General features: G+C 44.7%; 1 protein-coding gene across 2 annotated transcripts in view; it reads left to right on the forward strand.

Annotated features, from left to right (window-relative positions):
- TJP3 (tight junction protein 3) overlaps window positions 1-26,149 on the forward strand; it is a 61,646-nt gene that overhangs the window by 12,238 nt on the left and 23,259 nt on the right. Inside the window, exons 1-7 of one of the 2 annotated variants that reach the window (XM_060694947.2) lie at window positions 1,744-1,973; window positions 13,344-13,400; window positions 16,237-16,361; window positions 19,361-19,463; window positions 21,918-22,413; window positions 24,358-24,461; window positions 24,835-24,997. In XM_060694947.2, the coding sequence (XP_060550930.2) occupies window positions 1,956-1,973; window positions 13,344-13,400; window positions 16,237-16,361; window positions 19,361-19,463; window positions 21,918-22,413; window positions 24,358-24,461; window positions 24,835-24,997 (1,066 nt within the window). In that variant the 5' untranslated portion in view covers window positions 1,744-1,955. Of the gene's footprint in view, window positions 1-1,743; window positions 1,974-13,343; window positions 13,401-16,236; window positions 16,362-19,360; window positions 19,464-21,917; window positions 22,414-24,357; window positions 24,462-24,834; window positions 24,998-26,149 lie in introns of those variants that run through there. The other variant, XM_060694949.2, reaches the window with a different exon arrangement.

The following is a 26,149-nucleotide window of genomic DNA, read 5'->3' on the forward strand; positions in this document are numbered from 1 at the left end:
AATAGCAATAGCAGTAGCACTTAAGACTTATCTAAAGTGCTTTACAGTGCTTTACAGCCCTCTCTAAATGACAAAGTCAGCATATTACCACGAACAATTTGGGGCCTCATTTAATCCACCTCAGAAGGATGGAAGGCTGAGACAATCTTGAGCCTCCAGTCTCCTAATTATCTTCGTTGCTCTTCTCTGCACTCTTTCTAGAGTCTCAACATCTTTTTTACATCGTGGCGACCAAAACTGAATGCAATATTCCAAGTGTGGCCTTACCAAGGCATTATAAAGTGGTATTAACACTTCACGTGATCTTGATTTTATCCTTCTGTTTATGCAGCCCAGGACTGTGTTGGCTTTTTTGGCAGCTGCTGCACATGGCTGGCTCATATCTAAATGGTTGTCCACTAGGACTCCAAGATCCCTCTCACAGTTACTACTGTTGAGCGAGGTACCACATATACTGTACCTGTGCATTTTGTTTTTCTTCCCTAAATGTAGAACCTTACTTTTTTCACCATTGGATTTCATTTTGTTATATAGCGCCTGTCTATAAGTCTATTCAAGATGTTCAAATGTTTAAGAAGTTGTAAACGCTCCATCACTGGAGGCTTTTAAGAAGATATTGGACAGCCATTTGTCTGAAATGGTATAGGGTCTCATGCTTGAGCAGGGGGTTGGACTAGAAGACCTCTGAGGTCCCTTCCAGCTCTGTTATTCTGTGAAACAGGAGAAAGAGCTGAAATCTAGATTGTGAATTCTAGTCCCACCTCAGGCATGAGAGCTGGCTGGGTGACTTTGAGCCAGTCGCTCTTCCCCTCAGCCCATGACCTCAGGCTCAGCTGACAGGCTGATGAGTCAATTCCTGTCACAACCAATAGATCAACACTGAGTTGATCTGAAGTAAAAAAAAAAAAAAAAACAACCTTGTACTCTGCTAAGTAAATAAATCAGTACAGCATCCAAAAATCAACCGTGGGAATATTGGTGCTTTAAATTAACTCATTGCTGGAAACACACCAGCATAAGTAATGAAGCATAACAGCATTGCTAAAGTTTAGGGTTTAGGATTAGGGATATATAATATATTATCGGGATATTTTAGGCTAAATCTCCAGAATGTACCCAGGCCCCTATCCATGCTCCTTGCAACGACACAAGTTCACCGCATAGGAAGCCACCACCATTGTTAAGCACAGGGAAACAGAGGCTGGAAACTTTTAAAAGTTTGTGTGGTTAAAGATATGGTCTAGTGGTTCAGAAACCAGGCTAATTCTAATTCCGCCTTAGGCACGAAAGCCGGTTGGGTGACTTTGGGCCAGTCATTCTCTTTCGATAACAATGTCAAACTCCGACAACAAGCCGGTCGGTCAATTCCTGTTGCAATCAATAGATCAACAGTCAATTGATCTGGGGGGGAAAAAAAAAGAGAAAACCTCAGAATCTGCTCTTGAAGGAAAAAAAAAATCACCAGGAAGGAAAACAAACAGAGGTGGGAATCAGAAATCCTTCCTCTCTTGCAGATTACTCTGGCTTCTGAGCCAGCTGCAACCAAATGTGTGGCTCAAAACTACTATCCAAGTAGTTAAGTACTTGTAGTAGTACTTGTCCTTAACGTCCACAGACACCTCCGGACTTTACATAGCTTGGCAGAGAACTGGCGTGCTCTGGCTTGGCCCCACCTGGAATCCGTGTGTGAGCGGTGGCGAGGCTTCACCTGACCCAGGTGCCTGGGCGGAGCTTGGGAACTCAAGGAAAGGGGCGGAGGGGAATGCAGGGGACCGCCCTGCTTCTCTGCCAGCCTGTTTTTTCCTGGGGAAAGGCTCCTCTGGAGCAGGTAGAGAACAAAGTCTTCCCAGACTTTGGATGGGTTCCGGAACTCGGTGAGCCCCCCTGCTTAAAACTCCTTGGAACCAACCTGTTTTGAGAAAGATGGTGAGCAGTTCAGGGGACAACTGAGCAACATGGCTGTGCGGTTTGAGGCAAGTGCAAAGGCAAAAATATATATGTGTGTATGTGTGTTTGTGTATGTTTGTCCACTAACTAGCTTTCCGTGCTGCAAAAAAAAAAAAAAAAAAAATAGAGTTAAAATTCCTGTTTGCACTGCTCCAAATTAAATCTCGATGATTTGATCCCGCCAGACAGGTTGGGCTGATTTGGGCCCAGCACTTTCATCACAAAACTGGCTGTGCAATTGGAGCTGGTCTGGGCCACAAAGGTGATCATATATATAGGCTGTTCCGACTGGGCAGTTTCCGAAGCACGTTTGGCATTTCCAAGATTGCAACATTAAGTTGAATGAAGTTGAAAAATGTTTCCGCCGTTTTCCTTTATAAACATCCCGGCTGGGTTGCTGACTGAGAAACAACGAAGGGGCGAGAGTTGCGTTTGGGACACCCGGAAGAATGCAGGTCATTGAATTGTTCACAGTCAACGTCTTGGCATGTGTGGGGTGTGGGATTGTTTTGTGTTTTGGGGGTGGAATGTGGTTTCTACGACGTGGCTGAAGTCCAAGTATCACGTTCCCAAGAAAGAAATAGGCTACTCAAATTCTGTTGTTCCATCCATGCTGAACCAGGGGAGGGGGGCTTTTTTTGAAATGGAAACCTGCTGTTGCTTTCTCTTCTCCAGATCTCAGTATCCCAGATAGCAAATAGACAAGATCAGGCAGTCATTCAACAGATGTATCCCTGTTGAATGGAGAGAATGCCCTGTGGGGAGGGAGTGGGTGGGGGGGAGAGGAGGGGAAGACTTTCCTGCTTGTAAAACTGTTGAATTGTAGGCATTGGGAAGGCGATGGTGGCAGTCATATTCAGATCAGGGTTATTTGAGATAAACTAAAAACTTTCCAGATAGCTCTAACTAGTCACTAGTCCAGGAAAGTAGGTTTGTCACCAGCTGCGACAGCTCCCATTGTATCTGAGGGAACTGTTTGCCTTTCCAGAGAGTTATGGGTTCTGGGGCACAAAGCCTGCTGTTTTCCACATGGCCTTAATGAGCAAGGCTCCTCCTCACAGAGCTTGTGGGATTTTGTGGGGTCCTGGATTGTGGGTCCGTGACACACAAGGTTGCGGGTTCGAATCCCCCCCCCCCGCAGATGAAAAAGGAGACAAGAACCAGGAATGGAGAAGAAACGTTAGTCCGCTGGACTTTTTTGGAGAGCCTTTGCTGGTTCATGCAACTGCAAGCCATTATAAAATGGATGAGTTCTCAGAGGTCATCTAGTCCAACCCCCTGCTTCATGTAAGGAATCTTCTTAATGTTTCAGACAGAGGAGTTTCTATTTGAAATTCTCCATGATGGAGGAGCAGTCCTCTGTTTTAGGCAGAATTGTCACTGCTGAATGTAGTCCCGCCTTAGGCCTGAATGCCGGCTGGATGACTTTGGGCCAATCACCAGGAGACAGGGAGTTCTAGTCCTGCCTTAAGCATGAAAGCCGGCTGGGTGACTTTGGGCCAATCACCAGGAGACAGGGAGTTCTAGTCCCGCCTTAAGCATGAAAGCCGGCTGGGTGACTTTGGGCCAATCACCAGGAGACAGGGAGTTCTAGTCCCGCCTTAAGCATGAAAGCCGGCTGGGTGACTTTGGGCCAATCACCAGGAGACAGGGAGTTCTAGTCCCGCCTTAAGCATGAAAGCCGGCTGGGTGACTTTGGGCCAATCACCAGGAGACAGGGAGTTCTAGTCCCGCCTTAGGCATGAAAGCCGGCTGGGTGACTTTGGGCCAATCACCAGGAGACAGGGAGTTCTAGTCCCGCCTTAAGCATGAAAGCCGGCTGGGTAACTTTGGGCCAATCACCAGGAGACAGGGAGTTCTAGTCCCGCCTTAAGCATGAAAGCCGGCTGGGTGACTTTGGGCCAATCACCAGGAGACAGGGAGTTCTAGTCCCGCCTTAAGCATGAAAGCCTGCTGGGTGACTTTGGGCCAATCACCAGGAGACAGGGAGTTCTAGTCCCGCCTTAAGCATGAAAGCCGGCTGGGTGACTTTGGGCCAATCACCAGGAGACAGGGAGTTCTAGTCCCGCCTTAAGCATGAAAGCCGGCTGGGTGACTTTGGGCCAATCACCAGGAGACAGGGAGTTCTAGTCCTGCCTTAAGCATGAAAGCCGGCTGGGTGACTTTGGGCCAATCACCAGGAGACAGGGAGTTCTAGTCCTGCCTTAGGCATGAAAGCTAGCTAGGTGACTTTGGGCCAGTCCTTCTCTTAGCCCAGCCCACCTCACAGAGTTTTTATTGTGGGGAAAATAGCAGGAAGAAGGAGAAAGAAGTATGTTTGACACCTTGAGTTATTTATGAAAACAGGGACACAGATCAATAAATAATCCAGAAATTTGTGCCAAGATTCAGCCTGAATTTCCTTTCCTTAATTTCTGTATTTCCAGCTTTCCCATTGGAACTGTAAGGCCTAAATATTGGTCAACCAAGCCCTAATTAATTTTTGTATTCTATTCCTTGAATGAATTATTTCAAAATACAAATACAACTTACAGCAGTCTGTTTAGTGACCACTCAAAGTTGCAACAGCAGTGAAAAAAGTGACTTATGACCGATTTCCACACTTGTGATGTGGCAGCATCCCCACCGTCAAGTAATCAAAATTTGAATGCTTGGCAACCAACTCATATTTATGACGGCTGCAGTGTCCCGGGGTCATGTGATCAACTTTTGCGACCTGACAAGCAAACTCAATGGGGAAGCCAGATGCCCTTAACAACCAGATTTATTTAACCAGATTAATTTAACAGCTGCAATGATTCACTTAACAACTATGTCAAAAAAAAAAGTTGTAAAATGGGGCAAAAATCATTTAACAAATGTCTTACTTGGCAACATACATTTTGGGCTCAATTATGGTGGTAAGTCAAGGACTACCTGTATTACCATTTTTTTCAAGAAAGAAGCATCTTTGGTCTTGGATAAGACTATGTGCTAAGGAAACCTTTCTCCTTTATTGCCATTTTGCTTCTTTTTTTAACCTTGGATCCATTAAGCATCATTAACAATTAAAGACACATGCTGGCTCTGTATGAGAGAGGCTGCATAGGGTTAGAAGATGAGCACAGTTTGAAAATTGGAGGAAGAAACCTGTGATACCCTGATGATACTGTACTACTCAAACCATTGAAATTGCCCAGGATCTGGAAACTCTAGTACAGGAAGTCCTTGACTTACAACAGTTCATGAATAGAATAAGAATAAGAATAAGAATGGAATGGAATGGAATGGAATGGAATGGAATGGAATGGAATGGAATGGAATGGAATGGAATAGAATAGAATAGAATAGAATAGAATAGAATAGAATAGAATAGAATAGAATAGAATAGAATAGAATAGAACAGAACAGAACAGAACAGAACAGAACAGAACAGAACAGAATTCTTTATTGGCCAAGTGTGATTGGAGACACAAGGAATTTGTCTTTGGTGTATATGCTGTCAGTGTACATAAGGATAATAAAATACATTCATCAAGAATAAAAAGATACAACACTTAGTGATAGTCAAGATTACTAATAAACTAACAAATCATACTAGGAAACAAATAAAACAATATAAATTGAAAGATACAAGCAACATGATTATGGTAATAAGTGGGAAGAGATAAATACTAGGAATGAAGAGAAGAATAATAGTAATACAGACTTAGTGAATAGTTTGACAGTGTTGAGGGAATTATTTGTTTAGCAGAGTGATGGCGTTGGGGAAAAAACTGTTCTTGTGTCTAGTTGTTCTGGCGTGCAGTGCTCTATAACAGTGGTCCCCAACCTTTTTATCGCCGCGGCCCGCTGAGCACGCGCAGGGGTGGGGGCACGGCCCAGGAGCTTTTGCGCACGGCCCATTGCGCACGGCCCAGGAGCCTTTGCGCTGCAGCATTCATGTCCCCCGGCCGCTGCGCGGCCCGGTGCCAGGTACTCCACGGCCCGGCACCGGTCCGCGGACCGGGGGTTGGGGACCACTGCTCTATAGCGTCATTTTGAGGGTAGGAGTTGAAACAGTTTATGTCCAGGATGCGAAGGGTCTGAAAATATTTTCACAGCCCTCTTTTTGACTCGTGCAGTATACAGGTCCTCCATGGAAGGCAGGTTGGTAGTAATTGTTTTTTTCTGCAGTTCTAATTATCCTCTGAAGTCTGAGTTAATGTGTTTGTCTTGTTTGGTTGCAGAGCTTAATGACCATTTAATGACCGTTCAAAGTTACAACAGCCCTGAAAAACTGTAAATTCACTTTTACAATAATTACAGCATCCCCATGGTCACGTGATCAAAATTCGGATGCTTGGCAACTGGCATGTACCTTAAGACGGTTGCACTGTCCCCAGGTCATGTGATCCCCTTTTGCGACCTTCGGACAAGCAAAGTTAATGAGGAAGCCCGGTTCACTCAACAACCGTGTGACTAACTTAACAACTGCAGCGATTCACTTAACAGCCGTGGCAAGAAAGGTCATAAATGATTTTAATTTGGAAATAATTTATGAAAATATCATAAATGATAAATGATTTTAATTTGGTCTTAATGGGGTTTTACAATTGGTTTTAAAACGAGAGTTTTAAATTCAGCCCATGATTTAATTATTTTAATCTGCTCTTAAATTCTATTTTTGTACATTGTTTTTATTATGGCTGTTCACCACCCTGAGTCCTTCGGGAGAAGGACAGTATATAAATTAAATTAAATAAATAAATAAATAAGTAAATAAAATGGGACAAAACTCGCTTAACACCCGTCTTGCTTTCCAATGGAAATGTTGGGCTCATTACAGCTTGTGACCGTAATGGAGCCCAGAATTGTTGTTGTAAGTAGTGTGGGTTGTTAAACAGGTCACCACGTGACTGCACCCAGTTTTGTGACCTTTTCGGTGGCAATCATGAAGAGAATGCCATGGTCATTAAGCATATCCATTATCTGCAATGGGTGTTTTTTGGTAGGAAACTGGAAGGTAAAGGTTGATTTTCAGCAGAAAATGTCATAAATCACAGTCAGGTGACCATAGGATCCTGCAAATGGCTGCCAAGCACCCAAAACGTGACCATGGGGGAGGGGGTGGATCAGAGGTCTTCAAACTTGGCCGCTTTAAGACTTGTGGACTTCAACTCCCAGAATTCTCCAGCCAGCTATGCTGGCTGGAGAATTCTGGGAGTTGAAGTCCACAAGTCTTAAAGCGGCCAAGTTTGCAGACCTCTGGTATGGATGATGGGAGTTTCGAATCTGGATCGTAACTAACCCTGGGGAGATCTGTCGTATCTTCAAATGGTCACTAAGCGATCGGTCGTAAGTTGAGGGCTATTTGTATGCTGTTGGGAGACCTAAAAGACAGACTAGGGACCGATCAACCTGGAGAAAACCTATCTATGTGGTCATTATGAGGCAATATTGACTTGGTACATAAACAGAGAAGCTCACGACATTCTCATTACTTTGATACTCATTGAGCCTGTTGCCAAATTCTAAGTTACTCAGCCTTTGGTATAATTTTGAAATACTCACCTAATAAATTGCTTTGGAGCCATTGCTGATGTTTATCTGTAGTGAGTTGTTTGCTTGTTTGTTTCAACATACTGTATTTATTTTATCTAGCTAAGTGAGTGGCCTTTTTAGCACCAGTTTGGTTTCTAGGCATTCGTTGTTTAGGAATATTAAAGTATGTGCCTTCTTGGGTAAAATTGAAGGATATGCTAATCTAGCATCTTGTTTCCTGTGAGTTGAGCCTGAAGGAGCATTCATTTTATGTTCGGTTCTAAATAATTTTTTTTTTAAAGAAGTAATCTAATTTTTTAATTAAGAAACAATCTAATTTTAAAGAAGAGACTGGATAGCCGCTTGTCTGAAATGGTATAGGTCTCCTCCTTGGGCAGGAGGCTGGACTAGAAGACCTCAAAAGTCCCTTCCAGCTCTATCCTATTCTAAATTCTAAATCTCAGGTAGACTGCTTGTTGCAGCTGGAGGTTCTATTTCCCCATCTTTATCCTCATCTCTTTTGGGTATATGAGGTCCAGTGCCTTCTTGTTGTTGGTTTTCTCTTGAGATAGACTGCCTCTGAACCTAGAAGTTCTTTTTGGTATTCACAATACAGATAGTCCTCGCCCTTACAACCATTTTTAGCAACCAATTGAAGTTACAACGGCATCAAAAGAGTGACTTATGACAAGTCCTCGCATTTAGGACCGTTGCAGCATCCCCCACGGTCACATGATCAGAAATTCGATGCTTGGCAACTGGCATATATTTACCAAATATTGCTATTTGCAACTTCCCCAGCTGGCTTCCCACAAGCAAAGTCAATAGGGAAAGCCTGATTCGCTTAATGGCCACGTGATTCACTTAACAACTGCAGCAATTAGCATTGAGTGCGATTCACTTAACAACCAGCTTGCTTAGCAATGGAAATTTTGGTCCCAATTGTGGGAGTAATCTGTATTGTGGCTGCAATTTTGCAAGTCTGTCTAAGCTCCATACCTTTGAAAAATTACTGTGTTACTAGAATTCTAAGACCCCTCGCATCCTGGACATAAACTGTTTCAACTCCTATCCTCAAAACGATGCTATAGAGCACTGCACACCAGAACAACTAGACACAAGAACAGTTTTTTCCCAAATGCCATTACTCTGCTAAACACATAATTCCCTCAACACTGTCAAACTATTCAATAAGGCTGCATTACTATTACTATTAATCTTCTCATCGTTCCTTTCACCCATCTCCTCCCACTTATGACTGTATGACTGTAACCTTGTTGCTGGTATCCTTATGATTTATATTGATTGTTTCCTAGTAGGATTTGATTGCTTATTTGTCCTCTATGGCTATCATTAAGTGTTGTACCTTATGATTCTTGACGAATGTATCTTCTCTTTTTATGTACACTTTTTATGCACCAAAGACAAATTCCTTGTGTGTCCAATCACAGAATTCTATTCTATTCTATTCTATTCTATTCTATTCTATTCTATTCTATTCTATTCTATTCTATTCTAGTGTTACAGACCAAGAAGGAAAAAATAAACAGGCCATTTTTTTTAGACAGTGTACAGAAGGTCAATACAGTTATATAAGACTATATTCAAACATATTAAATGATTTTACTAGATAGATTCAAGCTTTTGTTCTTTAATTGCATATTTCTACAGTTTGCAAACATGGAGACTTCCTTATATGAAGTACTTTCAGTTCATAACATCATGTGCACCAAAACAGGTTGATTCCCACCCCCCTCCCCGAGGCTGTGCATGAAATGTTGGTAGATGCCCTATTTGGAGTGCAAACATTTTGAACAGTTGAGGATCATTTTGACCCCAAAACTGTACATTCTGAGCATATTCTGGTCATATTTCCAGAGTACAGTACTCAAAATACGGTATTCTGAAATTCTTTTGAAATGCAGTTGTGCACTAAATTAAATTATGCACTTATGAACTGTTAACAGTGGAGCAGTTCAGCACAAAATGCTTTGCAGTTTACTTTGTACTTTTCCCTCTTTTATTGTGTGAGAGGACTTTCCATTAATATCCCAAATGACATGATAAATGTTACAAGCTGCTAGATCTCAGTGAGTATAATTACTTTCCCCTCCCCAGCTGAAATGGGCTCAGGCAAGGTACTTGGTGGAGGGAAGCAATCAAAAAAGATGCTTCACCAATCACCAAGATGGTGATGATTGCAAGAATGCAATTAAAGTCTTGTCCCAGAAAGCCAGTTTGATCTAGTGATGAAGGCACCGGCTAGAAACCAAGAGACTGTGAGTTCTAGTTCCGACTTAGGTATGAAAGCTGTTGGGTAATTATGCCAATCATTAAGAGACAGTGAGTTGGACAATTACAGAAATATGAGCCAGCCGTGATAGAATCAAGATCACGTGAAGTGTTAGTATCACTTTATAATGCCTTGGTAAGGCCACACTTGGAATTCTGCATTCAGTTTTGGTCGCCATGATGTAAAAAAGATGTGGAGACTCTAGAACAAGTGCAGAGAAAAGCAACAAAGATGATTAGGAGACTGGAGGCTAAAACATATGAAAAATGGTTGCAGGAACTGGGTATTTGTAGTTTAATGAAAAGAAGGACTAGGGGAGACATGATAGCAGTCTTCCAATATCTCAGGGGCTGCCACAAAGAAGAGGGAGTCAAGCTATTCTCCAAAGCACCTGAAGGCAGGACAAGAAGCAACGGGTGGAAACTAATCAAGGAGAGAAGCAATCTAGAACTAAGGATAAATTTCCTGTGCGAACAATCAGTCAGTGGAACAACTTGCCTCCAGAAATTGTGAATGCTCCAACACTGGATGTTTTTATAAAGAGATTGGACAACCATTTGTCTGAAATGGTATAGGGTTTCCTGCCAAGGAATGGGTGGAAACTAATCAAAGAGAGAAGAAACCTAGAATTAGAATGGGGATGGGAGACCACCAGTAAATCTAGATTGGTAATGAAGAAAATTGTAGAATGAGCAGCAGAACTTGGGGGTGGAGTTATAAGAGGGATCAGCCTAGAGAATCCCTATGTAGCCATAAATGAGTCCAAAATCCCCCTTGAGTGCCATTGAATCTTACCTAACTCTAAACCGGTGCTGACCTTTGGTTGAGAAGATTCCTGTGCATAGCTTTTAGCAATAAATCAATTTAATTGAACATATGGGCTTGGTCTTTCTCACCTGACCCTAATATCCTACCTAGAAGAAAGCAGCAGCAAAATCATAATCATGTTCATGTTATTTTACTGAATGATTTATAAACAACAATAAAGGTGGGGTTAAAAATAAACGTGCAAATAAATAAAAAATCAGCGCCAAGAAAAAAATTACCAGAAGTTGCACATGACTCGAGAGAATTGTCTACACTTAGAATCTCATGGTGCTAATTGGTTTGCACGGCGGGACCAGGGGAACGTCTGAAATTAGTGTTTTCTTGGCATTTTGCAGCTCATCTCGGTGAATATACAACACTATCAGGGAGCCTGACCTCCTGATTTTGAAATCCCATTTTTGAATTTAAAAGCACAACAGAAGGGCACGTCTCCCTTTGCATTTAATTGCATTGGCAGATTTGTCTGGGGCATTTACTTGCAAATGCCTTGAGAATTGTTTCCATAAATATACCACAAAAGGCTGTGCAGAATCCCTCAAGGAGTTTGCAGGGAAGTATCTTACGTCTTCTGGCTCCTTGGCAAGAAGCGGGTGGTAAGATTTGCTTCAAAGATGACCTACTTTTCCTTTCCTTAAAATATTTCGGTGTTACGTTTCCGCTGCAAAATACCATCCAGTCCTTCCACTTAAAAGGAGGACAGGAAAATCATATTCAAAGCCAGCTCTAAATTGGCTTTTAGCTTTTCTTTTTCCAAAGCTGCAACGGTTGTGTAGTTATACAACTACACAGTAGTTGTATAAAGTGCTGTGCGGTTATAAAAAGCATCCGTGGTTGTTGAAAAGGTTTGGAGAATGAAACGTCAATCAAAACTGTAAATCCTGGAGTCAACTTCATGTGTCTAGGACAGGGGTGTCAAACTCAAGGCCTGCAGGCCGGATCTGGCCCGCTGAGTGCTTAGATCTGGCCCAAGGGGTCACCCTGGAAACAGTGAGGGACCGGCCCGCGGTGCCTCTGCCAGCAAAAACGGAACTCGGGAGGGCTGCGTGCAGCCCTTGCGAGTTCTGTTTTCGCTGGCAGATGGTTGCAGGAGGCTGTCGCAGCCTAAAATGGAGCTGGCAGAGAGTTGCAGGAGGCCATCGCAGCCGGAAACGGAGTTTGCAAGGATCCCGTGCATCCCTCCCGAACTCCGTTTTCGCTGGCAGAAGATTGCAGGAGGCCATCGCACCTGGAAATGGAGCTCGGGAGCCCCGTTTCTCTGACAGAGCACTTGGGCCACCACAGGTGCTCCCCCCACGAGTGACATTGAGTTGGCCACACCCCCTGCCCCCAGCCCTTTCCCCCCCCCCCGAGGACAAACACAATCCTGATGTGGCCCTCAATGAAATAGAGTTTGTCATCCCTGGTCTAGGACAATGCTTTTTAATTTTGGCCACTTTAAGATGTGTGGACTCCCAACTCCCAGAATTACCCAGCCAGCCTTCCGTCCTTAAGTAGAATCTGTACATTCTGTAAGTTTGTCGCTGCCCAGGGTCACTTGGGATAGAAATTAAATACATAAAAACAGAGGAAACGGGCTGCTCATGGTTCTCCATCACTGGAGAAGAAGATCCTGGATGGCCATCTCTCAAGGATGGATTAAGTCAGGGTTTCCCAACCTTGTTAACATGCTGGGTGGGGAATTCTGGGAATTGAAGTCCACAACTCTTAAAAACCTACCAAGATTGGGAAACACAGAATTAAGGCATTACTGTGCATGGCAGAGGCTGGATTAAACCAGTAGTTCTTTAAATGGTGGTGGTGCTTATGAAATCTAATAACAGAATAATACAGTTGGAAGTGACCTTGAAGGTTGTCTAGTCCAACCCCCTGCTCAGGTAGGAAACCCTTCACCATTTCAGACAAATAGTTGTCCAATCTCTTCTTAAAAACTTCCAGTGATGGATTACCCACAACTTTTAGAGGCAAGTTGTTCCATTGATTAATTGTTCTGTCAGGAAATTTCTCCTTAGTTCTGGGTTGCTTCTCTCCTTGCTTAGTTTCTACCCCATTGCTTCTTGTCTTGCCTTCAGGTGCTTTGGAGAATAGTTTGACTCCCTCTTCTTTGTGGCAACTCCTCAAATAGTGGAACACTGCTATCATGTCACCCCTAGTTCTTATTTTCATTAAACTAGACATACCCAGTTCCTGCAACCCTTCTTCATATGTTTTAGCCTCCCGTCCCCTAATTATCTTTGTTGCTCTTCTCTGCACTCTTTCTAGAGTCTCAACATCTTTTTTACATCGTGGCGACCAAAACTGGATGCAGTATTCCAAGTATGGCCTTATCAAGGCATTATAAAGCGGTATTAACACTTTATATGATCTTGATTCTGTCCCTCTGTTAATGCAACCTAGCACTGCATTGGTTTTTTTGGAAGCTGCAGCACATAGCTGGCTCATATTTAAGTGATTGTCCAGTAGGGCTCCAAGAGCCCTCTCACAATTGAGCCAGGTACCACATATATTGTGTCTGTGCATTTTGTTTTTCTTGCTTAAATGTGGAACCTTTTTAATATTCTTACATTTCTCAGTTTTAATTTTTTCAGTCAATATCGATAGATATGTCATTCACATAAAACAAAGCTCTTAGAGATTCTCAATCATTCTTCAGCATGTAAAAGAGTAAACAAACCAAAATGTTTGGGAAACCGGTAGATAGATGATCCTGGCATGTCTTTCACTTCCAGAATTCTGGGATTTTTCAATAATTTTTTCCCTTTTGGTGCTCTTTTAGGTTGCAGAGATGGAGGAAATGACCATCTGGGAGCAATATACCATTACATTGAATCGGGTAAGTAGAGGCATTGTAGCAGCCACCATAAGAATTGAATAAATAGTAATAATTTCACGCCACAGGTGTTTTATACTTCCATATTTCCATGTTTGAAATGTTAGTTTTCATATTAATATTTTTTCTTTTGTTTTTCTATCTGCGATATTCATAGATTTGTTTTAATGTGGAATAAATTGACTTGTATTATATATATATAATAAATTTTATTATATTAAATTAATATTATTTTGTTATATAATTATTTTATTTATTAATTTTTTTATTATAGTTTAAAAAAATCAAAAACAAATGTATAATAATTTTTCTATCACAGTGTAACATCGTCAAAATATCCCTATATATATTTACACCAATAATCAGAGAGTAAAAATAGAAAATATTTACAGTTATTTTATTTTAATAATTATTTTATTTAGAATGCATTCATAGTCTATGACTCTATGGAGATTCTCAGTCATTCAGGTCATGGTTGTCCCAAAGGTGCTTTTTCAAAAGGCAACTGGACTTTGTGTTTCCTTGAAGACATTTTGCTTCTCATCCAACAGGCTTCTTCAGTTCTGACTGTCAGAACTGATGAAGCTTCTTGGATGAGAAGCGAAACTTCTTCAAGGAAAGACAAAGTCCAGTTGCCTTTTGAAAAAGCGCCTTTGGCACAATGTGATCATTAGAATTTGTGGACTTGCTAGGGTTTACTCAGTCCTTGAATCTCAGTAAATAAATAATAGAACAAAAGAAATAGAAGAGAATATTTGTAGCTCAGGGTTAAACTGTGGGGACCTTGGTGCTTTGTGAGCTTGGTGGTTTTCTTGCATTACGGTACCAATTTAGGTAGCATCATCCGTGCTAATAGAAAGTGCAGTGTTGTGACCTAGGCTCACTTAGTCATTACACTACAATTAGTCCCAAACAAACCTATTTTATTATAACAGCTGAGAATTACTTCATTCCCATCTTAGTCCAAATTAATTGCAAACCAAGTCTTTCAGAAGAAGTCCTTTGGGCTTATCACAAACCTTTATCTTCTTTGGCACCCTGCCAAAGGCCTTTCTTGGCAAAGCCCCACGAAGTTCAGAAACAAGAGACGCCGACTGGAAACAGATATAGCAACGTTGCTTTCCTACAAAGAGCCCAAGAGCCTTTGCTGCTCTTTTAAGCCTTATGGGAGGGGCCAATCATCTCCTGGCCTTACTCCTGAGTCATCCTTTTTGCTTTAGCTGCTCTTGCCTTCTGGCAGCTCTGCGCACGCGTGTACTAGGAACAGGCTCCTTCTGTTCCTCTGCCTCTGTGCTGTCCGACTCTGGAGGCTCCGGAGTCCATGCATCACTCCCAGGTAGCCCTGGCCCACCCTCCCGGTTCGGACCGGCTTGGGCGAGTAGGTAGCGGAGATTGAGGCTAGTTCGCCGTACTGGTAGCAATTGGTGGCTGGCCACGCCCCCAAACCGGGCCACAGACCGCAGTCCTGCCATGCTTCCCTGCCTTTCCATGCAGCCTTTCCGTGACCAGCTTGCGAAGGCAGGCAAGCGGAAGGCCATGTGGAAGGCAGGCAAGCTTCGCAGGGCTGCAGGGAAGGTAGCTAGCAGTGTACTCCCTTCCCAGCGTGCCCTCCTCCTCTCCCAGGTGACAGGCAGGGCTTCGCCGCCTCCTCTTTTCCTCAGAGGGGCAGCGTCTGCCTCCAAGTCCTTGCGGAGGGAGGGACATAACACACACACAAACACACACGTCCCTGTTGCCCCCCCCCCTACTTTTGCTGTCGGCTTAAAGTCAATCTAGAAGAGCTGGAAGATATTTCCTTAGATCGCCGCCAAACTCATTGTTGGGAGCGTCAGTGATCTAAGGAAATGTCTTCTTACACCTTCTCCTCCCCAGAATCCAGAGCTGGATTCTGCTAATTACATTTCTCCTTCCCATTCCCCCCCCCTCGTTTTTCCATTTCTGTGCCTGGATTCTGCTTCTGCAAGGCAAGGCGCCGATGTTCGCTTGGGTGGTGGAGGGAAACTCAAAGCGTTGGGGGCTTCAGAAGGGCAGAATGAGCTTCAAAATGTGCAGCTCCTGGCTCTAACAGCGAGTGACATCAAGTTGGCCATGCTCACCCGGTCACATGACCACCAAGCCACGCCCATCAAGCCACACCCACAGAACCGGTAGCAAACATTTTTACATTTTTTTTTTTAATTTGATTTATATGCCGCCCTTCTCCGGAGACTCAGGGCGGCTTACAATGCGTTAAGCAATAGCCTTCATTCTTTTGTATATTTATACAAAGTCAGCTTATTGCCCCCACAAACTGGGTCCTCATTTAACCTACCTTAGAAAGGATGGAAGGCTGAGTCAACCTTGAGCCTTGGCGAGATTCGAACCAGCAGTAAATTGCAGGCAGCTGTGTTAATAACAGGGTGCTTTAAACCACTGTAGTACCAAGGCTCTTTTCACCCCAGGGCTCATTTCACCCCTGCCCTGGCCCATCTCTGTCTCCGATGCAGAGCCCTCGTCCGGGCCTTCCCCAGACTCCAGGACTGGCCCATAGTCCTGCCCAGCCTCTTCACTGTCCAACTCCGCTGCCAGCTCCGCAGGCTGCTGGGGGACCACAACATTCAGAGCAAAACCCCAATTTCATATTAACCCTGATCATGTTACCTAGTTTGGTAATGAAACATCTGCAAGAAAACCACCAAGCTCAGAGAGCACCAACAACCCACCCAAAAGAAATTTTGCATTTACTTCTTATATCAGTTGCTATATCCTTATACCTTCTTCCTTTGGCCTTGGGTTGTTTTCGATTTCCTTGCAATAAGAAGTTCGGGGAAAGATCTTAACCTTTTCTCCTTTCGTGCAGGATCCCCGGAAGGGTTTTGGCATTGCCATTTCGGGTGGCCGCGATCGTCCAAACAGTTCAGATGGCGACACCTCTATTGTCATATCAGATGTGGTGCCTGGAGGCCCGGCTGTTGGACGACTCCAGTGAGTACTTTAAACCAGCGTTCACCAACTGGTGGTCTGTGGACCACCAGTTGGTCCGTGAGAAAATTTTGATGGTCCGCAGAAAAAATATTCGCATTTTTTATATTACACTAAATCAGGGGTCCTCAAACTACGGCCCCTGGGCCGGATATGTGCAATGAAGGTTTGTGTTGCTGCAGAGAGTCTCCCCCTTCGGGGTCTTTTTGTGCAGATCGGAGGGGGGCAGAAATTCTGACTTGGGGTCTGCTTCAGCCTCCTGGTGCGGAGCTTTGGGCGAAGGCTGAGGGGAAGCACCACTGGTGGCAAGGAGCCAGAGGGCCTCGTTCCAGTGGGACTGCATCATGTCCTGGAACTGCTGACCGTCTCAGCCCACTGAGCCTCCAGGTGCCGGTACCTGGCCTTGCACTCCTGCAGGTCTTCCCTCTGCTTGGAACGCCTATGCTCCTAGTCCTCAGTGAGGTGCTTCTGCTGAGACTCCTTCTCAGTCAGATCCAATTTGAACTGAGCTCTTTTGCCAACTCTTTCTCGTGGTGGCTGTTTAGCTCCAGCAACTGCTTCCTGTTGGGGCCCTAAGGAGCCCGGGCTGGCAGGTGAGGTGTAGCGAATAGAGGCTGGCAAGGCGTCCCTCAACATGAGTGACATCGAGTTGGCCATGTCCACCCAGTCCCATGACCACCTAGCCACGCCCACCCGGCTGGTCATTAGGCAGATCATATTAGTGGTCCGTGGATTTAAAATTATGAATTTAGTAGTCCCTGAGGTTCGAAAGGTTGGTGACCCCTGCTTTAAACAAGCAAACTCACGAATCAGGGAAAAATGAAAGTTTTTCTCTGGGACTGCCAAGACCTAGTTGCTGTTTGCCTTCTGTGATGTCATAGCAGTTTAACCAAGGATGAAATCTAGCAGCTTCTGACAGGTTCTGGAGAACCGGTAGTGGAAATTTTGAGCAGTTCGGAGAACCGGCAAATACCACCTCTGGCTGGCCCCAGAGTGGGGTGGGAATGGAGATTTTGCAATATCCTTACCCCAGGAGTGGGGAGGGAATGGGGATTTTGCAGTATCCTTCCCCTGCCACGCCCACCAAGCCACACCCACCAAGCCACGCCCACAGAACCGGTAGTAAAAAAAATTGGATTTCACCACTCAGTTTAACCAATGGCTGACGATTGGGCCATGCTTTGTGGGGACGGCAATTGTGTAAATTATCTCTTTGGGCACTAACTTGCTTGCTCGCTCAGTGCCTACACTGTACCCACCTTAGCTGAGATGTTTCTGGTGAAAAAAACAGGCTAATATTTCTTACTTATAGCGCTTAGAGGTAGCCCTCCACTTACAATTGGTCACTTAGCAAGCATTCAAAGTTACAACAACCACTCGCCCCAAAAAGGGACCTATCATCCGATTCTGGAGTGCTAAAGGTGGCGCACACAAACACACACATACAAACACACACACAACGCGCACAGAACAGACACGTGACTGCATTTTGGTCACATGGCAACTGGCTCATCTTTATGACCGGTTGTAGCATTCTGCAGTCACATGATGCAATTTCTGATTTTTGGGGCTGGAAAACCTACCCTTTGGGTCAGTTTCCACCCATAGGAATGAGTAATTTGCTTAACGACTGCAGTGTTCACCCTGCAAAAAAAAAGGTCACAAAATTGGGTCTGTCATGTGAGTGCCTCAGCATTATATCCAGTGGTGGGCTGCTGCCGGTTCAGACTGGTTCAGGCGAACTGGTAGTTCTGACGATCAGCTGGCCCCGCCCACCTGGCCCCGCCCTATCCTGTGCTATATTTCCTTCTTTCTGGCTCAGCTGATTCACGTCGCACAGCTGATTTCCGCGCCTCCACAGTTCTACTTATTGGGGCTGCCTTAGAAGGTAAGCAGCTGAGCTTCAAATTGCTATATTTTGAACGCTGTGTGCAAGCGCGTTAGGCGAAGCGCGCGCTCACCGAACCGATTGTTAAATCGGTTGCAGCCCACCACTGATTATTGCCATATTTTCCTTTATGATGGAAATTCCAGGCTCCATTGTGGTTGCAAATTGAGGACTATATGTAAACGTTAAATGGTCAAATGGTCAAACTCTCTGTTTCGGGTGGGTGATCTTGGCATCCTCTTCTTGGCACTTTACTTCCATTGTGCCACATTATGCCACGACATTTCTTTGCTATCTCAAAACAACTGTATTTGTGTGCATGCTACTCAGAGGTGGGTTTCAGCAGGTTCTGACCAGTTCTGGAGAACCGGTAGCGGAAATTCTGAGTAGTTCGGAGAACCGGTAAATACCACCTCTGACTGGCCCCGCCTTCATCTATTCTCTGCCTCCTGAGTCCCAGCTGATTGGGAGGAAATGGGGATTTTAAAGGATCCTTCCCCTGGAGTGGGGTGGGAATGGAGATTTTGCAGTATCCTTCCCCTGCCACACCCACCAAGCCATGTCCACCAAGCCATGCCACACCCACCAAGCCACGCCCACAGAACCAGTAGTAAAAAAATTTGAAACCCACCACTGATGCTGCTTTAAAATATATTTTTATTGGTTTTTTACATGGAGAAGGTCTCAAGATGGGAAATAGGCTGTGTCCTTGGCTTATATGCCATAGATAGATCCAATTCTGACATCTCTAAATATGGGTGCATTAAACCCCATTTGTGATTTCTGAAGAAGCCAGGAACAGGAATGATTGTAAAAAATATAGGTTAAAAAGTAAGCTGTGTAAGCCAGCTTCCTATGTTACTATTGTATTCTAGTCTGTTCATTTGGAACAATGAGGACTAGAACCTTATGGTTTCCTAAAGGAGCACAGTAAAAGTACTTCCATTTGCAGACCACGGTGGGGTGGGTGGGATGTCCCATGTGGTAAAAGCAGGTTGAAGAGTTTTTTAATACTCTTTTAAATGTTTTGGGAAAAGAAAGAGGAGAGGGGAAATGTCGTGGCTTCTTTCTCACTTGTTAGGGCTTGACTTAACTCCCTGTTTACATTTGGCAGGACCCGGGACAAGATTGCCATGGTCAACGGCCTCTCCATGGAGAACGTGTCTTCGTCTTTCGCCATTTCCACTTTGAAAACCTGTGGCAAGTTGGCTAATATTGTGAGTGCAGCTGAAGCAGCTCGGTTGGAGAAGGGGCAGGACTTCCAAATCTTTTTGTCCTTTTCTTTCTTTCTTTCTTTTTTTTGCAAGATTAGCTAAGGTCACGGGTGGGATTCAAAAACTTTAGCAACCAGTTCTCTGCCCATTTGATGGGTGAGTGTGGCCTACTTGGCCTCCTGTACCACGGCGGTGGGGGGGGGGCATTTTCACCCTCCTCAGGCTCTGGAGGCTTTCCTTGAGCCTCTGGGAGGGCGAAAACAGCCTCCAGAAGCCTTCCGGAGGCCGGAAATGGGCCTGTTTCCGGAACTTCCGGAAGGCCCGTTTTTCGCCCTCCCAGAGCCTCTGTGCGGGCCCTGCACTTACCTGGCATCCCAAAACGGGCCACGTGGAGATTCCTGGGAGGAGAGGGGCAGGGTGGGTGGGGCCAGCCAATCCTTGCAACAACCAGTTCGGCGAACCAGATGTAAAATTAGCATCCGGTTCGCCGGTCCAAACCGGCTGAATCCCATCCCTGGCTAAGGTTAACCTATACTCAGAATGAGCCAAGAAGCTGAAGTCAAGTTTGATAATGGTTGAGTATCCTGACTTGTTCAGATAATGATAGCTTTTCAGTTCAGAAAAATGAAAGCTGAGGTTAGGTAAAGATGTCCTGGTTTCTGCGCCTGAAGGCAGAACAAAAAATAATGGGTGGAAACTAATCAAGGAGAGAACCAACCTAGAATTAAGGAGAAATTTTGTGGCAGTTAAAACGATTAACCAGGGGAAGAGATGGAACAACCATTTGTGTGGAATGGTATAGGTAGGAGTTCCTGCTTGAGCTGGATTAGAAGACCTTCAAGGTCCCTTCCAACTTCGTTATTCTGTTATTCTGGTTTCCTTGCTCATCCTATAAAAATAGGAGTGACAGATCTACGTGCGCTCCCACAGAGAGGGCCTCCTCGGGGTGCCATCAGCCAGACAATGTAGGCTGGTGACCCCCAGGGGGAGGGCCTTCTCTGTGGGGGCACCTACCCTCTGGAATCAGTTGCCCCCAGAGATAAGGAGAATCCAAGACCTCGGTGCCTTCCGCCGTGCCCTTAAAACCTTCTTTTTCCAGCAAGCTGGGCTGGCCTAACATTTTTTTAAAAATATTTTTAATTTTTAATTGGTTTGTTATCTTAAACTGGGGCCAAATTAATATATATCCTTTTAATTGTTTTTTAATGTTTGTATTGTATGTTTTTATCTGGCTGTACACCACCCTGAGTCTTTCGAGAGAAGGTGCGGTATATAAATTTGAAATAAAATAAAAAATAAAATAAATGTATCATACTCAGTGGTGGGTTCCACTTACCTTCACTACCGGTTCGGAACTGGGAGCGTGCACGCAGCACTTCTGCCCATGCACAGAACCTTCTGCGTATGTGCAGAGTGTCCGTGATGACGTCTGGGCGGGTGGGTGCAGTCTTCCGCCGCCGCCACTACCGATTCGCCCAATCTGGGGCAAACCGGTAGAAACCCACCACCGATCATACTGTATATTTATATTTATTTATTGGTATCCCACCTTTATTACCTTTACAAATAACTCAAGGCAGTGAACCAGGGGTGGGTTCTACTTACTTTTACTACCGGTTTGCAATGGGGCCACGCACGCGCGCTTGCTTTGGTCGCCCGCGTGCTTTTCTGCGCATGCGCAGAAGCATTTTGATGATGTCAGGGTCAGTGGGCGGAGCCTCCCGTCGGTTTTACTACTGGTTCTATAGAACCGGTGAGAACCGGGGGCAACCCAACACTGCAGTGAACATACCTAATACTCCTTTCTCCTCCTATTTTCCTCAGAACAACAACCCTGTGAGGTGGGTTGGACTGAGAGAGAATGACTGGCTCAAAGTCACCCAGACAGCTATGGTGCCGAAGGCAGGATTTGAACTCACGGTCTCCCAATTTCTAGCCTGGTGTCTTAGCCATTCGATTAAACTGGCTCTGTTATTAAAGTTGACTATGGTTTGACTGCTAGGAAACGGCATCAAAATCCAGTTTCAGTTATTTTGTAGCCCTCGTTATTTTTTAATGTTGAGGCAAAATCTCTGTCAAGCTTGAAAAAAAAATGGTTGAGAAAAACCATTATGCCAAAGTTTTTGCTGAGTGGGAGTTGAATATTCTCCTCCCCATGACAGGAAAAGTGAACAAGTTGCCTAAAAAACTTACAACTTTTCATACTTCCGTTTTAATTCACCTGATGGTTTGAATCTTTTGTTGCACAGATTTTGGGGTGGTTTTTTATTTATTTATTTAATAAAGCGGACAGCCCCGAGCTGTGTTTGTCAACCTTACTAAGTTCTAACAGGTTTGGACTTCAATTCCCAGAATTCCCCTGGCTTGGGAATTCTGGGAATTGAAGTCCACATATCTTTAAGTTACCAAGATTGAGAAACATTAGCCCAGATGCAAATTCTCTTTCTCTTATTGCAGACGGTAAAAAGACCCAGAAAAATCCATCTGCCAGTTGCCAAATCCAGCCAGCCGAGAAGCCAGCCTTCCTTGACTCCTACTAAACAAGTAACGGATGGGAGAAATGATGACTCGGATGAGGATTATGGGTACCAAGGTCTTGAGTCAGCCCCCTCGGGCAGACATCCTGGGCAGAGCCGGCAGCGGACAGAAGCAGAACATAACCGCGGTTACGATGGGGACTCGTCCAGCGAGAGAAGTTCGGGACATTATCGTGAAGATGACAATGACAGCACCCGCAGGCAGCCCCTCAGGAGCCGGAGGCGGAGCCAAGAGGTGGGCTACCAGAGGCGGAGCCAAGACAGCGGGTCTGATAGGCCCCCTCTTGCCAATGGGCACCATCACAAAGGAAGCACCAGCGGGCTTGTCCTGATGTCTGGCTTTAAGAGACTGCCAAGGCAGGACGTGCCAATGAAACCCGTCCGCTCGGTTTTGGTGAAACGGAAGGAGAGTGAAGGTGAACAATTAACTTTCTTTTTTTCACCCATTTATCCTGTTCTGCTGTGCCAAATTAAGGTACAGGTAGTCCTCCACTAACAACAATTCGTTTAATGACCGAAGTTGCAACGGCACTGAAAAAAGTGACTGATGACTGCTTTTCGCCCTTACGACCGTGGCAGCATCCCCGTGGTCACGTGATCAAAAGTCAAATGCTTGGCAACTGGCATGTACTTATGACTGTTGCAGGGTCATGTGATCAATTTTTGTGCCCTGCTGACAAGCACTCAGTGGGGAAACCAATTAACAGCCATGTTACTAACTTACAACTGCAGTGATGCACTTTACAACTGTGCCAGGAAAGGTCATAATATGGGGCAAAACTCACTTAACGATTGTGTTGCTTAGCAATGGAAACGTTGGTTATAAGTGGAGGATCAGCTGTACACTTCTCTATTTTTCTCTCTGCCACTTTCTCTGACTAATGCAGTTCATCTATCTCAGTGTTTTTCAAATTAAGCAAGTTTAACATGGGAGGACTTCAATTCCCAGAATCCTCCAGTCAACATAGCGGAATTCTGGGAGCTGAAGTCCACCCATTCCCATTCCCCACCATCCAGTCGGAGCTGAAGAAGCTTCTTGGATGAGAAGCAAAACGTCTTCAAAGAAAAAACGGAAAGTCCAGTTGCCTCTTGAAAAAGCACCTTTGGGACAACCATGACCTGGATGACTGAGACTCTCCGTAGACACCCATTTTAAATTTGCCTCATTTTAAAAACACCGATCTGTCTGATCTGCCAAAATTCTAATTTTTCATCTGAATGTGACAGACTTGTGCATTCAGTGGAACCCTTTGTACAGTAAAAGTCAAATGATCAAGATAAAGGCCAAAAGTGAGTGTTTAAAAAATAAATAATTCTAAGGGGAAACTGTCTGAAAGGAAAGGCTTGTCCCTTGTACATGCAGTCCTCGAATTGCAACCATTCATTTAGCAACCATTCAAAGTCACAACCAGGGGTGAAATCCAGCAGGTTCTAACAGGTTCTGGAGAACCGGTAGCAGAAATTTTGAGTAGTTCGGAGAACCGGCAAATACCACCTCTGGCTGGTCCCAGAGTGGGATGGGAATGGAGATTTTGCAATATCCTTCCCCCAGGAGTGGGGAGGGAATGGAGTTTTTGCAGTATCCTTCCCCTGGAGTGGGGTGGGAATGGAGATTTTGAAGTATCCTTCCCCCAGGAGTGGGGTGGGAATGGAGATTTTGCAGTATCCTTCCCCTGGAGTGGGGTGGGAATGGAGATTTTACAATATCCTTCCCCTGGAGTGGGGTGGGAATGGAGATTTTACAATATCCTTCCCCCAGGAGTGGGGTGGAAATGGAGATTTTGCAATATCCTTCCCCCAGGAGTGGGGTGGGAATGGGGATTTTGCAATATCCTTCCCCTGCCACACCTACCAAGCCACACCATGCCCACCAAGCCACACCCCCAGAACCAGTAGTAAAAAAAAATTGAATTTCACCACTGGTCACAACAGTGATTCATGACTGGTCCTCACACTTAACAACTGTTGCAGCATCCCCACAGTCACATGATCAAAATTTGGGCGCTTGGCAAGTGGCATCTATTTGCAATGGTTGCTGCATCCTGGAATCTTGTGATTACCATATGCAAACTTCCCGGCTGGCTTTCGACAAGAAAAATCAGTGGAGGAAGTTGAATTCACTGAACAGCTGCATGATTCATTTAACAGCCATGTCAAAAGAGGTCGTAAAACTGGGCAAAACTTACTTAACAACCCTCTTGCTTAAGGACATAAATTTTGCTCCCAATTGTGGTCATAAGTCGAGGACCACCTGTAATAACCATACCCTCCCACTACTAGAAGAGGACTTTATGAATGAGGACAATGTTCATTTTGCTAACTGACCCTTCTAAAAAAATTTTCCTTCCTGAAAACTCAAGAATACGGACTGAAGCTGGGGAGCCAGATTTTCATCAAACACATCACTGAGACAGGATTGGCGGCCAAGGATAACTCCCTGCAGGAAGGGGACCTGATCCTCAAGGTGAGTTGGGAAAGGTGGCTATTATCACAATACTTTGTGGGGTGGATATCTCTGTTTTTGAGGAACGATTCCCGTCATGTCACTGAAAAAGCAAATATGTTCCTTAGACATTATTTGCAGTGGTGGGATTCAACCGGTTCGCACCAATCTGGGTTCTCGCGTTACTGACCTCGGAAGGAGGGAAGGCTGAGTCAACTTTGAGCCGGTCAGGATCGAACTGCTGGCAATGGGCAGAGCAATAGCCTGCAATACTGCATTCTAACCACTGTGCCACTATGGCTCATCCGCATCTTGCTCCTAACGTAAGGTGGGGGATAAGCTTTTGAGTAAAGAAAACATTACTTGACCTGACTCCTTTCTTCATCTCTTCTAGATCAACGGCGTTGTCAGCGAGAACATGTCCTTGGAAGAGACGCGGCAGCTGATCGAACAGTCCGAGGGAAAACTTACCTTACTTGTTTTGCGTGATAACAGCCAGTTCTTGGTCAACATCCCTCAAGTGAGAGACAGCGATACGGAGAGTTCCCACCTGGATGGTGAGGGGGGACTCTGGAGAAAAAACTGGGGCGGGAAAGAGGATGTGGGGAAAATGGAAGTGGATTCCTGAGGTTGCCGAGATAGCAATAGCATTAGCACTTAGACTTATATACCGCTCCATAGTGCTTTACAGCCCTCTCTAAGCGGTTTACAAAGTCAATATCAGCGTTCTGAGTAACGCATCTGCCAAAAGGAGAACTCCGAGGCAAGTAGATTCCTCAAAGAACATCTTTATTGGATACATCAGATTGGCACAGTTAGTGAAAACCAACTCCCCAGATGTCACCAGTCACATTGTCCAATGAAAAGTAGCTGGCAGGCTACTCTCCTCCTTCCACTGCCACCTATTGGGACGACCTTGGTTCCCATAAGAAAACTTTTTTGTTTTGACTATTAGCCAGCCTATCTATTTCCCTCTATCAGGGTTCGTGGCAACTAAGAAGCAGGACAAAATGGCTTCAGCCAGGTTCGCTTCAGAGTTGACAGTCAGCATATTGCCCGTGACAATCTGGGACTTTATTTTACTGACCTCAGAAGGATGGAAGGCTGACTCAACCTGAAGCCAATCGGGGTTGACCTGCTGGCAGTCGGCAGAATTACTCTGCAATACTGCATTCTAACCACTGTGCCACCACGGCTCAGATGCTTCCACACCACAATTGTGGGTATACCACACTTGTGGGTATATTTGTGGAACTGAATGTCTGAATTCATTTAAACCAGTGACTAAATTAATTCACTTTTCTGAGTTGGTGTCTTACATCAACTCATCAACTTCCCAAATGACCTATTTTGGAGGTGCCCTTAAACTCTCCACAACTTCACTGAGATTGAAAAGATGGAAGGCTCAGTCAACCTTGAGCTGGTCAGAATCGAACTGCTGGCAGTTGGCAGAATTAGCCTGCAATACTGCGTGGTGCAGTGGTTAGAATGTAGTATTGCAGGCTAATTCTGCTGACTGCCACGAGTTCGATTCTCACTGGCTCCATCCTTCCAAGGTCGGTAAAATGAGGACCCAGATTTTGGGGGGCAATATACTGACCCTGTAAACTGCTTAGAGAGGGCCATAAAGCACTATGAAGCAGTATATAAGTCTAAGGGCTATTGCTAAGTGAAGCTGCAATAGTGCTTAATGTTTTTAACAATTGTCT

Source organism: Pantherophis guttatus, chromosome 1 (genome assembly GCF_059756535.1).
Source record: "Pantherophis guttatus breed Tessera chromosome 1, ASM5975653v1, whole genome shotgun sequence".
NCBI lineage: Eukaryota > Metazoa > Chordata > Lepidosauria > Squamata > Colubridae > Pantherophis > Pantherophis guttatus.